The sequence below is a fragment of the Triticum aestivum genome, chromosome 3D (assembly GCF_018294505.1).
Source record: "Triticum aestivum cultivar Chinese Spring chromosome 3D, IWGSC CS RefSeq v2.1, whole genome shotgun sequence".
Lineage (NCBI taxonomy): Eukaryota > Viridiplantae > Streptophyta > Magnoliopsida > Poales > Poaceae > Triticum > Triticum aestivum.
Genome location: NC_057802.1, coordinates 549,029,433 through 549,044,441, shown reverse-complemented (window position 1 = coordinate 549,044,441; position 15,009 = coordinate 549,029,433). Strand labels below are relative to the sequence as shown.

The 15,009-nt window shown below is 45.0% G+C and overlaps 3 protein-coding genes across 8 annotated transcripts; 1 reads left to right on the top strand and 2 right to left on the bottom strand.

Moving 5' to 3' along the window:
* The first annotated feature begins 4,119 nt into the window (after positions 1-4,119).
* Positions 4,120-8,105, top strand: LOC123080395 (serine/threonine-protein kinase-like protein ACR4). Of its 6 annotated transcripts, none has more exons than XM_044503306.1 (9): positions 4,120-4,261; positions 4,528-4,642; positions 5,906-6,093; positions 6,198-6,379; positions 6,492-6,621; positions 6,720-6,791; positions 6,928-7,111; positions 7,286-7,400; positions 7,521-8,105. In XM_044503306.1, the coding sequence occupies exons 3-9, from the start codon at positions 5,943-5,945 to the stop codon at positions 7,782-7,784; spliced, it is 1,098 nt and encodes a 365-aa protein (XP_044359241.1). In that variant the 5' UTR covers positions 4,120-4,261; positions 4,528-4,642; positions 5,906-5,942; the 3' UTR covers positions 7,785-8,105. The 6 variants fall into 6 exon arrangements, with proteins under 6 accessions (XP_044359241.1, XP_044359240.1, XP_044359243.1 ...); XM_044503305.1 differs by having other exon boundaries at positions 5,872-6,093; XM_044503308.1 differs by having other exon boundaries at positions 4,729-6,093.
* LOC123080396 (photosynthetic NDH subunit of subcomplex B 5, chloroplastic) lies at positions 8,062-9,442 on the bottom strand. The gene is made up of 5 exons (XM_044503312.1): positions 9,122-9,442; positions 8,980-9,034; positions 8,796-8,864; positions 8,647-8,705; positions 8,062-8,536 (listed from the first exon to the last, which is right to left on the bottom strand). Exons 1-5 carry the CDS (start codon positions 9,380-9,382, stop codon positions 8,306-8,308), a joined length of 675 nt encoding a protein of 224 aa, XP_044359247.1. The 5' UTR covers positions 9,383-9,442; the 3' UTR covers positions 8,062-8,305.
* Positions 9,443-9,717: 275 nt separating this feature from the next.
* On the bottom strand, positions 9,718-13,999 carry LOC123075316 (uncharacterized). Its single transcript, XM_044497953.1, has 16 exons — positions 13,681-13,999; positions 13,140-13,234; positions 12,865-12,978; positions 12,683-12,787; positions 12,522-12,593; positions 12,125-12,237; positions 11,905-12,039; positions 11,740-11,808; positions 11,517-11,604; positions 11,313-11,384; positions 11,127-11,227; positions 10,783-10,900; positions 10,631-10,690; positions 10,422-10,532; positions 10,112-10,229; positions 9,718-10,010 (listed from the first exon to the last, which is right to left on the bottom strand). The coding sequence occupies exons 1-15, from the start codon at positions 13,805-13,807 to the stop codon at positions 10,131-10,133; spliced, it is 1,479 nt and encodes a 492-aa protein (XP_044353888.1). The 5' UTR covers positions 13,808-13,999; the 3' UTR covers positions 9,718-10,010; positions 10,112-10,130.
* Positions 14,000-15,009: the final 1,010 nt, after the last annotated feature.

Genomic DNA, 15,009 nt, shown 5'->3' with positions numbered 1-15,009 from the left:
GGAACATCACCATCGTCACCACGCCGTCGTGCTGACGAAACTCTCCCTCAACACTCGGCTGGATCGGAGTTCGAGGGACGTCATCGAGCTGAACGTGTGTAGAACTCGGAGGTGCGGTACGTTCGGTACTTGATCGGTCGGATCGTGAAGACGTACGACTACATCAACCGCGTTGTGATAACGCTTCCGCTGTCGGTCTACGAGGGTACGTGGACAACACTCTCCCCTCTCGTTGCTATGCATCACCATGATCTTGCGTGTGCGTAGGAAATTTTTTGAAATTACTACGTTCCCCAACACCGACAGCCCTATGCCGACGGGGGCCGTCGGCATAAGCCTGTCCCGACGGCCAGTCAGGGCCTGGCCGTCGGCATAGGGTGCGATTCCGGTAGTGCGCCGCGAGCAAATGCGTCTGCGTCGTCGCCCTCCTGATGCTGGCACGTGCCTGCTGCCAGGGCGACGCTGCAGGGAGGCGGAGGAGCCCGTCCCTCCCACGCTCCTCGTTGAGGCCGCGCCAGTCGCCCGCCGCCGTCCTCCTCCTCCCCGCACCTCACCTCCGAGGCACGGCATCTGTCTGTCGGAGCTGCCGGATGGAGTTCGCGTGTGTTTGGCGGTTGGGGCCTCTCCTGTGTGTTGGACGCAGATGCGTCGCCCGACCGTCCGCCCCTGGTCGCCGCCCATTTCACACCCCAAACGGACAAATGTCCGCGCCCGTTTGGGTCTGCGTTGGAGTTGGCCTAAGCTACGTGCCTGCCTACGTAGTACTAACCCGGACACACGGGCCACGTACCCAACGCATACAGACACGCATATACATGTGGCATCCATCCGTCCGCGAAGATAAACTCAACTCTATCTATCACTCTCGAAAGAGAAGTTTAGCTTAGCTGTGTTGCACTCGCACCCAACACTGCACGCATGCATGACGACGTACCCTTAGGTAGGTAGGTACGGTAGGAACAAAGCTGCTGATGCAGTGCAGATAAACTTCTGACCGACCGGCCCGAAGCTAGCTAGCAGGGTCATGCATGCATGAACCGTCCAAACAAGTACAGCACGTACGTGAGGGAAATGTCGTGCACGGGAGCGCCAACAGCCGGCCGACCGGACAACCCCCCCCCCCCCCCCCCCCCCCCCCCCCCGGCCCGGTCGACGGTGGGCGTATACGAGTCACCAACACTCCCCACCACTACGTCTACGCCTTTTGTTTTTCTGTACGGAAATGTAAATGTGAAGATTTCATTTTGGCCATTCATTAGTACACTATATATTATGTTATTATGGCTAAATATATTATTTGGTACGGAATTAATACCGTATAACTCAGTATTCGATCTAGAAATGTGACTCATACGCGCTTTCAAAGATTTTGTTTTTGGCCATTAATTCATTAGTGCTATACATAGATTTTGTGACCCGCAAAAAAAATAGATTTTGTGATACAAAATCAATGCCACCAAATATTGTGTTTAATAGCGACATATCCACCAATATTAATACGTATCTTGTAACTCACGTATAACCCAAATAAATTCTTGGTAAATGATAAATCTTGGGAACCTCTTACGACTCTTCATTACTACTACTAGCTTCCTTGCGAAGGGAGTACGATCGAGAGTCGAAAGCAAAAAGAAATAGTCAAGTTTACCCACACAAAAAAAGTCATGTGTATCAACACAAAATCTTTTGGATATGCAACATCTTGTTGGTCTACTGTTTCCGAATATTAAAAACGAGTCCAGCGATATTAATACGTATCTTGTAACTCACGTATATATCGAATGAATCCTCCTTAAACAATAAATCTTGGAAATCTCTACCCGCAAAAAAAAAATCTTGGAAATCTCTTACGCCTTTTACTAGCTTGCAGACGAAGGGAAGCGGTAAAGCACAAACAAATAGTCAAGTGCATCAACACAAAATCTTTTGGATATGCAACAACTTGTTGGTATATTGTTTTCGAATAGTAAAGCGTCCAGCGATGTTAATATGTACTCCCTCCGTCCCAAAATTTTTGTCTTAAATTTGTCTAAATACGAATGTATCAACTCACGTTTTAGTATTAGATACATCCGTATCTAGACAAATCTAAGACAAGAATTTTGGGACGGAGGGAGCATATTGGAACTGACATATTGTATTTCGAATAAATTCTTGGTGAAAGACAAATCCTGAAAATCTTTGATGATTTACACTAGCTTTCAAATGAAGGGAGTCCGGCCGATCCAACGAACCTCGAGAGCGCGAAGAAATAGTCAGGTGAATCAACACGAAAGCATTTAGATCAGCTTGATATCTTTCTGCAGGTCGGAGACGGCAACGAATTTCTCCATAATTTTTACTTGTACCAAGGGTGTTCATGTAAGGCCTTTAAGAACATTCTAAATTAAGGCTAAGAAGCAAAATCAAGTGCATGTTATATGCATGGAAGAGAGGAGCAAGGATGGGACAGCGCAAGGCTGTCATGCATGCAATCCAATCGCCCTTCCCTCCCTCCATCTGTCGGGAGAAATCTGGGTCCCCTTCCCCTCTGCCTTTGGCATCTTCCATTCGTTTCAGGCTTTTCAGCTGTCCATCATGTACAGCTCACAAGGATGGGCAGGCATTCCATTCCATGAGAGAGAGCGCCCGGCTCCATCCATCCATTTGTCTCAAAACCCCAACTTAAAGCGACTCACAAAAGAACCCGGACCAAAAAAAAAGTTGGCAGGAACAAATTGGCATTTGGGGACTGCGAAATAATCCTCTGCATGCATGCATGCTTGTGAGCAGTGTAGCAGCGGTACCTACGTATAGTAATAGTAGTAATGATTTTTAAAAGGTAAAAAAAATACTCCATTTCCATGAGATGGCAGTGAGGGGTAAAAATGTTGGTAGGGAGTGGTAGGGATGGAGGCGAAGAAAGAAACGCATGGTGACGGCGATGGCCGCGTACAGCTCACTGGTCACAGCGGCGGCCCACTCCACTCCAGTCCACTCCGGAGGGAGGAGCCTGCAGCAAAACGCCATGGATGGATGGATGGATGGATGCAAGTGTCACAGCGGCGATCCGTATCGCTTGGATCTTACTTGGATCGACGCGAGCTAGGCAGGCAGTACAACTGTAGCGCATGCATGCACGTAGAGCAGACTAAAATATACTTCCTCCGTTTCTAAATATAAGTCTTTTAGAAATTTCAATAAAGACTACGACATATGAAGTAAAATGAATGAATACACACTCTAAAGTATGTCTATATACAGTACATCATAGAATCTATAGAAAGATTATACTGTATTTAGGAACGGAGGGAGTAATGTACAAGCGGATCAAAGAATTGGTTTAAAAAAGATTTAGCAATATTTGCTCATTCATTCACTCCGAGTTCCGAAGCGTATGCTTTCTGGTCTGGGGCTAGCTACTGCTAGCACTAGGTGACAAGTGACAAGGCCTCCGTGCGTCCGTCAGGCCAGGAAAGAAGAAGGGCGTGTGCAGCTTTTCTGCTCTGGTGCCTGTGAGTGTGAGGAGGTGTGCAGCTGCTGTCCGCCTGTGCTGTCTTCCAGCTCGGCCCGCTCATGCTACTCTGCTCCGCGCCTTCCCAGCAATCATTGACGCCTTCTACGCCATTTCTTGTTAAGCTCGACCGATCGACAGAAAGATTCATCCGTTCCATTCATCGGATGATACAATAATTTAACAACACGATACGATGCAACGAATTGCCCAATAGTAAAATATGCTGGAAAAAGGAACAAAACAACGAATCGGGAGAATGGGTGGCCGCGTCGCCGCCCGTCGTCGGCGCGGTGTCGTGTCGCGATCCCCACGAACTGTCGCCTCGCCTTTGGGGGCAATCATTGGGCCTGCGCTGGGAGATGCCTCCATCCCTCTCATTCTTTTCTCTCTCAGCAGAGGCGATCTTGCTAATTAAGGAGGGATTAAGAGCAGTGGCAGCTTATGCGACGTCAGCATGGACCATGGCGGACCTGCTCAGCCCCGCTTACAGAATCCTTTTTAGGCAGTAAGTAAATTTCTCGCTGCCTGCAATGCCAATACAAGCGGCGGGCGGCTCACGTTTTTCCTAGGCACATTTTGATGCGGCGCCTCTCGCAGACCATTATATATACTTGGCCTGCTGGTTCCCTCCCGCTGGTGTTGGCTGGCTGTGCTGGCTCTCCTGTCCCCTCTCCCCTCCCCCGTCCTCCCCCAAACCCCTCCCCCCTCCCCAATCTTCCCAATCATAGGCACCTGAGCAGGAGGAGGAAGAAGAAGAAGCCACAGGTGAGTTTCCTGCCTCCCCTGTTTCTCCACCTCCCCTGTTTTTCTCATGCGTGGATTCTTGCCACCCTGCTCTCCCTGCAAATGTTTCTTCTCATCTTCCAAGATGATGTTTCTGCTAATCAAACATGCTTCTTCTGATCTTCCGTGACAGTGATCTGAATGTTCCTTGCACATTTTTCATGCTTGATTTTGGTTTTCTCCTCTGTTGATTTCTTTTCTCTTGCCATGAACCAAGCAGGAATTTTGTCCTTTGTTGTTGATGGCAGGATAGGGACAAGGAGGGAGAAGAAGGGGATAAAAGTCTTGCGATATGGCTTCAGCGTTTGATCCTGCTCTTGTGCCTGGAGGGAGATGACGCCGGGAGACCTCGTCAATCTTCAGGTATGTATGCCATGGATTCTTCGGACATTCTCTCTACTCTGGGTGATTGATAGTCTTTGCATGCTCCTGCTCCTTTCTTGCACCAGGATCAGATGGGCTTGATGTGTGCTCTGGGGATAAGATAGATATTATCTGCATGATTGCTGTGGAATTTGTTGATATAGCTTATTTGTTATAGATCATACTGCGTGCTTGTTATTCTTATTTATGTACTGTAGCACGTACATATGGAGCAACAGTTGTGCTTCTGTTTTTTTTTCATACTAGGAGCAATTCTTGTCCTACTGCATGATTTCCTTCAGCGCCCATAAGGCCAATGCCATACTGTTAGATAACAAAAGTTGAAGAATTCTGCATTCTTCTTTTATTAAATTTCGATTTAACATGTAGTACAACTGGGGATTGTTAAAGGCATTGGACATTGGTGGTTTGCAAGCACTACTACAGAGGAAGCTTTCGCAAAACCTTTTGTATGGGCGACGAAGCGTTCCTGTTATATATAGTGCTGTAGTGGACTTTTTTTTTGTGTCTGTATATGATCATGCATTGTCAACCAAATAGAAGAATATGCAGCACAGATTATTGTATTTGAGAGGCTCTTTGCATACCATGGGAATTTTATTAGTGCTAGTCATGGCGCGAAATATTTGAATATTGCAATGGTCTGGGAAATAAAAGGCAAAAGGCGCAAGACGCAACACCACGCAATTGTATGAGAATTCACGAGGCTCATTGTATTGCATGAGAATTTAGTACGTGTTATAGCCCGGAAGTCCTCTGATGGCGCGGAATTTCTTAATATTGCAACGGTCGTGCACGTTATCTAGGAAATAAAAGGAATGCGATAAATGGCAAAAATGAGCGAACTGCCAGGCCACTCAATATTCAGTTCTGAATGTCAACATGTTTGCATTGTTCCATCTGATAACTTAGTTGTCCCCCGCAAAACAAAAGATAACTTAGTTGTCCTTTCTCTGTTTTATGCACTAATAATTGCTTGGCCCGTGCTGCTTACGTCATTGGCGGAATGCGCTTTCCTAGTTTACAACTGCTCACATTCATCTCTCATTTAACCGGTCCATCCATATATGGCACATATGCTCCATTTTGTATTCTGCAACTGTTTAGTTTGCTTTGTATTGCTGCGCTGTCGATTCAGCAATCTGTCGGTTACTGTTATTGCTACTTCAATGTTAAGTCCAGAAAAATTAAAATGTACTAATATTTAGGTTATATCTGTCTGCATCGCCGCTGCTACAAAAGTTACTATCCTATTCTGAAGGAGGAGATTGCATACTAGATGTCAGACATTCTTGCAGTAGCTCTAGGAGGAGCTGCAGGAGGTTTGGCATTAGTTGGTGCCATCACACTCATTGTAGTGCTATGCCTACGGCACGGCAGACGGAATTCAGATTCTTCAGAGAGTAATTCGTCCGGTCAAGCTCTTCCAGGTACCGCTCAAATTAGTATTCGAGGGGCTTTTAATTTCAGTGTTTTTCAGCTAGTGTCAAATTAGCATTTTAGCTTAACAGACTGCTTTTATTATGTACTCTAGACATGCAAGGAGCAAGATGTATGACACTGGAGGAACTAAGGTCTGCTACAAATAACTTCAGCAGCTCGAATCTCGTCGGACATGGAATGTTCGGAGAGGTATACAACGGTTTGCTCCAGGATGGCACAATTATAGCGGTTAAAAGGCGGCATTCTCCTCCTAGCCAGGAATTTCTCCATGAGGTGCCAAAATTTTCTCCTAGAGTAGTGGCATGTTGTAAGAAATCAAAACCTTGCTTCCTGAGATCAAAACCAATACATGAACTCATGGTTGTTGTTGGCCTTTTCTCCCCAGGTTAATTACCTGTCGTCTATCCGTCGTCATCCCAACCTTGTAAATCTCTTGGGGTATTGCCAGGACAATGGCATGCAGATGCTTGTTTATCAGTATGTCCCCAATGGCAGCATTTCTGCGCATTTGCATGGTGATTTTTCCATTGTGTATTTCCTATTTATAGTTCTGATGTACAAGAAGAGCATCAGAAGTGCTAATTTTATCTATCTTTCTGCCATCCCTCTACAGGCAACGGCAATTCTCCAACTGTGAGGCTAGAATTCAAGCAGAGACTTGCTATTGCTCATGGAACCGCTAAGGGTAAGTATACATCGGCACCAACTCCTAATTTCCTTTATTGGCAGAAGCTTATTCTCTTATGGATTGCCTCATTTTCAGTCACAATAGTTATGCAATGAATCTTAATATAATGACCTTTCCTGTTACTGTTACTCAGGCCTGAGTCACCTGCATTCCATGACCCCTCCTGCTGTTCACATGAACTTCAAAACTGCTAATGTCCTGGTGGATGCGGATTTCTTACCAAAAGTTGCTGATACTGGCATCCGAGGCCTACTTGATCGACTAGGCAATGCTGGCCCGCCTTCGATGATATTCAATGATCCATTCGTTGATCCTCGGTAATGACTGAGCTTCTTCTTTGGGGGGGTTAAAACTTAAAAGTTGTTAATTACATCCCTTGACTTCCATTAGTGAATAGTACAAACTATATGCTTTCAGTGTGCTGCCTGTGATAGTAGCAAATTTATCGGCATCCCGTGTCTGTTTTTAATGGAGATTTGTTGCATGACCAGGGGGAAGGAGTCCATGATTTTTTCCATACAAAGTGATGTATACAGTTTTGGTGTGTTCCTTGTGGAGTTGATCAGTGGAAGGACGGCTGCGTCTGATCAAGGCATTATTGAATGGGTAAATTCTACCGATTCCTGATGATTGTTCAATTCCTCTTTTCCATATTATTCTCATAATATCTATCATCATACCAGAGCCAAGGTTTCAGTTTGCTTACTATCCATCTCTGATATGCAGGTTCGGAACTTTCAAGAATCAAGTGAAATCTCTGCAATAGCAGATAGGAGAATGACCAGTGGCTTTACCCCACAAGGCATGAAGGAATTGTTGCGCTTGGCATCGCGGTGCGTGAACCCGACAAGCGAGGATCGTCCGTCGATGAGCCTGGTGGAAGCCGAGATACACCGGATACGCGAGCAGGAGATCAGGAGGACGACAGCCATGCCAGTGGGCGACACAACTGTGACCCTAGGCAGCCAGCTCTTCACATCACCAAGATGAAGAAGAATGGAAAGTTATAGCATTTCAAAGGCTAAGCTAGTTTCCTCTTTCAGGGTTATAGATTAGCTATTCTAGCTCCAATTTTGCCCCATTAGTTTCTTGTCATAGCGAGCCAGCTCATCATCAGCTGTGCAACTCAAGTGTACAAAAAAGGAGGAGCTGTTAGGCTTCCCTTTTCACCCTTGGTTTATTTTCTTCGTTATTCGACATAGGGTTTCAACTTGTACAAAAAAGAATGACAATTCTTTTTTGCTAGACTTTTGTAACATCGAGAGGGTAGTGCCAAACAGGCAACTTTATATATCTCTACAATTTTAGACATTTGCCATCCTTAGTAGCATAGTGTTTTCTGACAATTTGCTCTGCATTTTTTACAAGGATGCTTTATTTGAAGATCCTTTTCTTGGAGCTATGCCATCCCTGATTTCCTTAGAGAGTGCTTATATCACTATCATACATGTCATCTGAACTGGCCTCCATTTCTGAATCTAGCCAACGCGACCACCATTTCTGAATGGCACCTATGGTTGGATGAGGTCATCTCTGTTGACGGTGAAGTCCCAGAGCTCGCCGTACTTCTCGTTGAAGTCCCAGATGTCCATGGAGTTGTAGTCCGCGATGAGCTTGTCGCGCTTGGACCTCTCCATCATGTAGATCTCCGGCTCAAAGTTGTGCGGTTTGTCCGGCTTGTCCATCTCGATGACGCAGAACACGACGATGAAGATAGCTGCCCCAATGTAAAGGTACTCCCCCTAGTGACACAAATAGACCATGAGTCTTCCTCCGTTCAGTAAGCCCAAGACAGATAGATGATGCATGTAAATAGGAGGAATAGGGGTTAATGGAACTACTCGATCCGTACCGGCACATCGAAAGCCATTCCGAGGATGACTGCGGGAGGGAATGCCCAGGAGATGAGTGCTGCAAGAGATTGCCATTGATGCTAATGAGAAAGATTCAAGGACATGTATACTGTTTCCAGATAGCAAAAGGCACCATGAGTGAGTGTACCTTGGAAGCCCTGAGGAGGCTCAGCTTCTTGGTACCACTCAGAGACATCCTCCCAGAAGCCCTTCTTTTCTTCAGTTGAATGATTGGTTTCACCACATCACATTAGAATCAGCACAACTTTTAGCTAAAGAAACGCATGCATATAATTTGTTCTGTATACAAGATAATACACAAGATAAGAGACCTTGGCCTTCATCATAGGTGTGGTGGCCGTCATACACTCCATACACAAAGTCCTCCTGCAAAACAATTTCACTGCAGCGTCATCCCAATTCCTCAGACAACACAGCAGCAAGAACAAGAAAACCAAGGAAATCGCTCCAGACCGGGAGGACGCCGTTGGTGCGCCACTTGTCGATGGGGTCCTCCTGCAGGTCCGGCTCAATCTCCGTCAGCGGCCCGGGCCCAGCCCTCGCCACCACAGCCCTGCTGCTGCCGCTGCCACTGCTCTCCCAGCAGCCTGCAGCATGCTTCTGGTGTGGCTTCACCCTAGCGCTCAGCTGCTGCTTCACCGCGCCATGGCGAGGACGAGCAGCAGTGGCTGCTGCAGAAATGGTGGACGCCAAGCTGCTGCTGCTGCTGCTCATTATCTCACCCCCAGACGCTGTGCCCCCTCTTCTCCACACCCTCTTCGCTTGTTTCTCCTGCACATGTACCTCCCTGCAAACAGACAAGGGCAAGTGGATATGGTTTGGACATGTACCGTCCAGAAAATTCTGCCGTCTTTCTTTCTCCTTTTCCTTGAAATCTGCAAATTAGACGAATGTAAACTCACCAGTAATCAACTCACAGAAACTGTTACATGACTGCAGTCTTCTGGTCGTCGACTGCCTGCTAAATTACTGCATCCTCACAGGGGTTTATGTTTGCACATAAGGGGAAGGAAAATAGCACAGCGGGTCTTTATGTGGAGCCGAACAGATCCAGCCAAAGCAACGCAGGGAATTCTTTTCATTATTAACTTGACCAATGTACAAACAGAGCAATTCCTTGAACATTTCTCCGCATTTGTTCCAGAGGGAGATTTAAAATTCTTACAACACACTTCCACGCAAAAGAAAAAACTTCTTACACCACACTTCTACGCAAAAATAATTCTTCACCGCACTTAAAATACTACATAATACAGAAGAATCTATGACCAAATCACAGCCGCGTCTCTCCTCGACTCCCGTAGGAGAACTATTCCGCTTCCAGCCAGGATGTACTTGCCCCCTTGAAATGAAACAAATTAGTGTCAGCATGTCAGCACTTCTTGGAGTAATCCAGAAACATTAGAATGCGAACAGCTGGTCAAGAGTTTACAAGAAGATTACCTGGTTCAAACTGAGTTGACTAGCTTTGTCTGGCTTTCATAACCAGCTCCTCGGTAGTAGCACCAATGATCTCATTGGATCGCTTTAGAGGAACGCAAACAATTCTTCCTATAGAATCCTGAATACACCATCGAGTTTATTAATATGAAAAAAGATAAAAGGGATAACAATATGATGGGTAATGCCATAAAAAACTTTTGGATTCTGTCAATGTTTTAGTGCAAAATCTGCAAATTATGATTGTAAGAACCTTTCATATGACTGCCAATGCAAGTATGAAGCAATACAAGAAAAGGCTGCAAGAACTCACTCTTGTAACAATACCAAATCTCTCTAACTTTTGAACAGCATCCATCACCTCAAAATTACATTGCAAACCAAACTCTTCCTGGATTAGCTCCTCGCATTGCAAATCAAGATCCTAACATGTTGGGAAACAAAGAACATTCTAACTTAACAAAGCATAATATAACTTAAGAAGAAAAATAGTGGTTTGAAGTAGCAAAAGATCTGACATACCTCAATAGTAGCCTTTCCATTTTCCATCAATATATAGTATGCGATTATGACCTCCTTGATCTGAACATCAGAAATCGCAAATATGTAAATAAATTGTGAGTTGAAATTTCCTATGAACACAAGCCTCTATTTTGCTGATTCTTAGGACCTACTTCCTGTTGAATCACATCATCACAGAGGTGCAGAAGTGTGCCTTTCCCACTATCTAGTTGTTTGTCATACATTGACTGAGTGATTAGGTTTTGATAGGTTGCCATGTTCTTTTGAAACCTGCAGCAAAGGTAAATTCCATCAACCCGGAAAGCAATACATGAGTGTCCTAATTAAGAAGGGCTAAAAGAATTAAGGAAGCAAAATCACATTTTGTGACTGTTCTACAGTAATCCTAGCAGGTCAAAAGAACAAAAAAAAGGGCTCCTGGTTAGGTCATACACAAATAATCCAAATTACTGACGGCATGAATACCCTGTCAAATAATACATCGAGTGGGACTCACGAGAAATAGATCTTAGCACAATATCCAGCCAGAGCAGAAAGGATGGCAATCACAACCCAGAAATCAGCTTTAGGTATTTCGAGTGAACCGACGAGTGTAACCTGGGTAATGTGATAGAGGCAATCATCAACTGATGAAACACAACAAAATCAATGGATCAAGTCAAACCAATTTCACTGGACTTACAAGCCCAATAACAACAGAAACAATGAACTGAACCCAGTCCATTGGTGTGAGGCTCGGGTTTTTCTTCTCAGGCTGCAAATACCATGATTTATCTTCAGCATAGGTCCAGATGAATAAATGAGTATAGATGTGTTCTCAAAGAAAAAACTTTTGGACATAACCACATCTTTTTTTTTTAGAAAACGTAGATCGTCCAGCACTAACCAGAACCAACTCCATATCTGCCATCGGAATATTTTTGAAGTGTTTAACCTGAATTGCTCTATCATCCTGGCCCTTCGGGCTTTTCTTCCTGAAATCAAACATGTGCCATCAGAAATTAGTTCGGGCATGGTGGTTTGTAGGAATCATGCAAGTGACCATTTCACAACTAAGGCACCAGAAACTGTTGTCTACAACCTCAAACCAAAATCATTATGAGTTCTACCTGTACAAGACAATCACCTCTTCAAATGTAGGCTCCTGAATTGCAACCTTGCCAATTAAATTGCGCAGGCTACAATGAAAGTAGGAAAGTATGAGAGCATAGAAGACGAAAAGATGGCAGCTTATTGGGATTGTGATAGTGTAACAGGGTAAGAACAGCACAAACCTCAAGTTCATTGTTTCAAGTCGTATACGTTCAATGTATAGCTCCTTGTCGTCCCCTTCACCAACTAGATCATCATTTTTCTTGGAATCTATCACTGGCTTGACCTTTTTCTTTCTCAAGAAGAGCCTTTGCAGTCTGAAATTACAGTATGAAAATAACTAACTTGTGGAATGAGCAAGATAAACTTTGAAGGAAAATAAATGAGTGGTGGATAGCATACCTCGTCTTCTGTAACAGCCATCGCCATGTACGAGTTATGACCATATCCACTTTCTCCATGAAGAAAAAATCGCTAGTGCGGTCCAGTCCTATGCCCCTCCGAAATATGACGTACTGGAACATAGAAGATTATGCTGGGTAAGTATAAGGTTTGCACGCAGAACAATCAGTTGTATATGAATAATATGAGGAAAACCGAGCCATGGCTACTAAGAGAGGAAAAGGTCTAGGGTACCACATCAATAATACATGAAAACCTATCCTTCAATTATCTCTTAAAACTATAATTTGATGAAACAACAGTGAGTGCATGCAGCCAGAATATAAGAACAGCCAGCTGAATATGTTTCAAAATGAGGGTGCATCAGTATTGCATATAAGAGCCAGAGCATTCTCACCTTATCACAGAACTCAGGTAGGTTGTCATGATGGTGCTCCTTGAAATACTTTGACAAAAGTTTGCTATCTAACTGCACCAGCAAACAACAAAAAATGTAATGGCACTGAAATCTAGTAATTTTGGATAAGGAGCTGCATTCTGGAGTGAGTGGACATTAACCTTTGCTTCATCAACTTTAATTGGAAGATTCAATAGGTATTGTCCAGAATGAGCAAGTTCAACCTCATCGTCAGATAATATGTTGAAATTGCTTTTTTCCATCACCTGCACCGAATTGGGCACTTAAATCTGCAACGCTACATAACATATTAGTAACGCTTTCTCCCAAACAAGTCCTATACCTGAAAGAAATAGGTCAGGAAGTTCTGCTCGAGTGTATCGATTTCCTCGGACGAGAAGTTCTGCTGCTGCAGTTTTTTGGCACCCTGCACAGGGTCGAAGAGAGCATACAGCTCCTGTACAAAGATTAACATACTGAATACATCAAATCTGCTTCAATTTCAAGAACTGCCAGAAATGAGCAGCTCTTTAAGATGGCTGTACAGATCAGTCTGAACCAGCAAATGCATGAAAATGTATGAAGAACAAGTCTCTACAAAGGCGTCCAAGTTCTCACCATCATATCATCAAACTGGAGATGATACCAAGCTCTGATGGTGTACTCCACCCTCTTGCAGAGCTTCAGGAATTCCTCCCTGTCGTTTCCGTGCTCTTCATGAAACAGGTAGCAGAGTTTGCTTTCAGTTGCACAGTCCCATAAACCCGAAACAATATCTTTGCTTCGGCATGTAGAAACTAAGACAGGTGAACACATAACATGGTGTACTACTTGATAGCCACATTAGGAAAGACCCCGCTAGTATGTGTGTTAGGTAGGTGGTATGAAATGTACAAGCACACATGCCTACAGTTATTAGGATTTCTTTGAGCACAATCTTTCTAGTTTATTACAGGTAAAACATGGATCAGTCAAACCAATATTCGTGCTTTCCTTCAGAACAGGCAAAGAATCCAATCTTCAAAGTTAGGAATAAGTTCAAGTACTGAACAAACGCCGTACGGTGAAATCCGTTCTGTGGCGAAAGGGAATCAAGAAACGCACAGCGCCCATGGCGAACGCCCGACCGGAATAACAGAGGGGGGAGTCAGAGACAAACCAATGAGGTAAGCGAGCTTCATGATGAGCTTGGGCTTCATGACGGGGATCACCGACTCGCGCTCCAGCCGCACCACGTCCCTGTCCTTCCCCATCTGGGCCTCCGCCCCCACCCCCGCCGCCGTCATTGCCTTCTCGCCTAGCGAGCAAACGCAGACGCCAGCACCGCCGCCGCCGCCGCGTCGTCCCTGTGCTGACCACTTCTTGGGGGGGAGGGAGGGGGGGACTGGCGGGGAAGACGAGGACGCGAATTGGAACGGCTCGATGCTTCCTTCCTTCCCTCGATTAGTTATGGCGAGCGGTGAAGGAGTGGAAACGCAGTACGGTTACAGATCCAAGCACACCAAGCTGTTATGTTGTCTTCTTCCTCGAGCCGGCGAGGGAAACGCGAAACTTGGGAATACGTCTTCCACAATAGGATACGTAGTTACAAGTCACACTAGGATACGTTTTTATATTGTCCCGTTTCGATGCCGCTGCCACGGTCTCCTCTTTCCTTTTTCTGTTCATTACCGCCCGCATCTTTCACTACGCTACCGCGTTGACAATGATATCCGCTGCCATCGATAGTGATGACATCGAGTCGATTCACTGGTAAGACAGACACCGAGCATGACCATCGTCGTCGAGGTCCGCCCCTTCACTCCTCCTCTTCCTTCATCCCCTTCTCACTAACTCTTCTCTCCTCCCCCTCTTCATGTATCCCCTTCTCATTAACCCTTCTCCTTCCTCCTATGTTCCTCCTCCCTCCTAGTCGCATGGTCGCCGACTGATGACGCAATACGACCGACGTGTGACAATATAAAAACTCTTGGTGAGATTGTTGATTCAAAATTGAGCTTGTTTGCCAGAAATTCCTTAGGTGTACTGATAGGTCAACTTTTTTTTGTTTAGTTTTTTTTTGTGGTTCATGCACGCCAACCTTAAAAGTTAAAAGCGTATATGTTCAAATTAAAAATCAAGACATTAGGTATTATGTGTGCGGGGCGGATTAATACCGGTAGGTCGACTTTTTTTACATGGTAGAGCTCATTTTATTTATGGCTCATGCACACCAATATTGAAAGTTTTTATTTTATTTAGAACACTGTCGTGGAATTGTCACGGCAGATGTCCTTAGTGTCAGGACTTAGTCGTGAGGCCAACGCACCTATGTGATAGCTTGAGAGGGGCTGAGTGGGACGAGAAACGCGAGGTTTTACCCAGGTTCGGCCCCTCACGGTGGAGGTAAAAGCCTACATCCTGCTTCATTGATATTGATGATGATGATCACGATTACAAGGGTGCTCTATCTCGAGAGCTGTAGACTTGTCTGTCTAACCTAACTTGT

What these genes read in the sequence shown, in the direction of transcription:
- LOC123080395 (XM_044503306.1), top strand. Translation starts at nt 5,943, where the DNA reads ATGTCAGACATTCTTGCAGTAGCTCTAGGAGGAGCTGCAGGAGGTTTG. An exon ending in GTCCGGTCAAGCTCTTCCAG is followed by an intron (nt 6,094 to 6,197) that starts GTACCGCTCAAA and finishes TATGTACTCTAG; the next exon opens with ACATGCAAGGAGCAAGATGT. An exon ending in GATCCATTCGTTGATCCTCG is followed by an intron (nt 7,112 to 7,285) that starts GTAATGACTGAG and finishes TTGCATGACCAG; the next exon opens with GGGGAAGGAGTCCATGATTT.
- LOC123080396 (XM_044503312.1), bottom strand. Translation starts at nt 9,382, where the DNA reads ATGAGCAGCAGCAGCAGCAGCTTGGCGTCCACCATTTCTGCAGCAGCC. An exon ending in GCACCAACGGCGTCCTCCCG is followed by an intron (nt 9,035 to 9,121) that starts GTCTGGAGCGAT and finishes ATTGTTTTGCAG; the next exon opens with GAGGACTTTGTGTATGGAGT. An exon ending in GAATGGCTTTCGATGTGCCG is followed by an intron (nt 8,537 to 8,646) that starts GTACGGATCGAG and finishes TTGTGTCACTAG; the next exon opens with GGGGAGTACCTTTACATTGG.
- LOC123075316 (XM_044497953.1), bottom strand. Translation starts at nt 13,807, where the DNA reads ATGACGGCGGCGGGGGTGGGGGCGGAGGCCCAGATGGGGAAGGACAGG. An exon ending in TCCTGACCTATTTCTTTCAG is followed by an intron (nt 12,788 to 12,864) that starts GTATAGGACTTG and finishes AATTCGGTGCAG; the next exon opens with GTGATGGAAAAAAGCAATTT. An exon ending in TTTCTGTTGTTATTGGGCTT is followed by an intron (nt 11,228 to 11,312) that starts GTAAGTCCAGTG and finishes CACATTACCCAG; the next exon opens with GTTACACTCGTCGGTTCACT.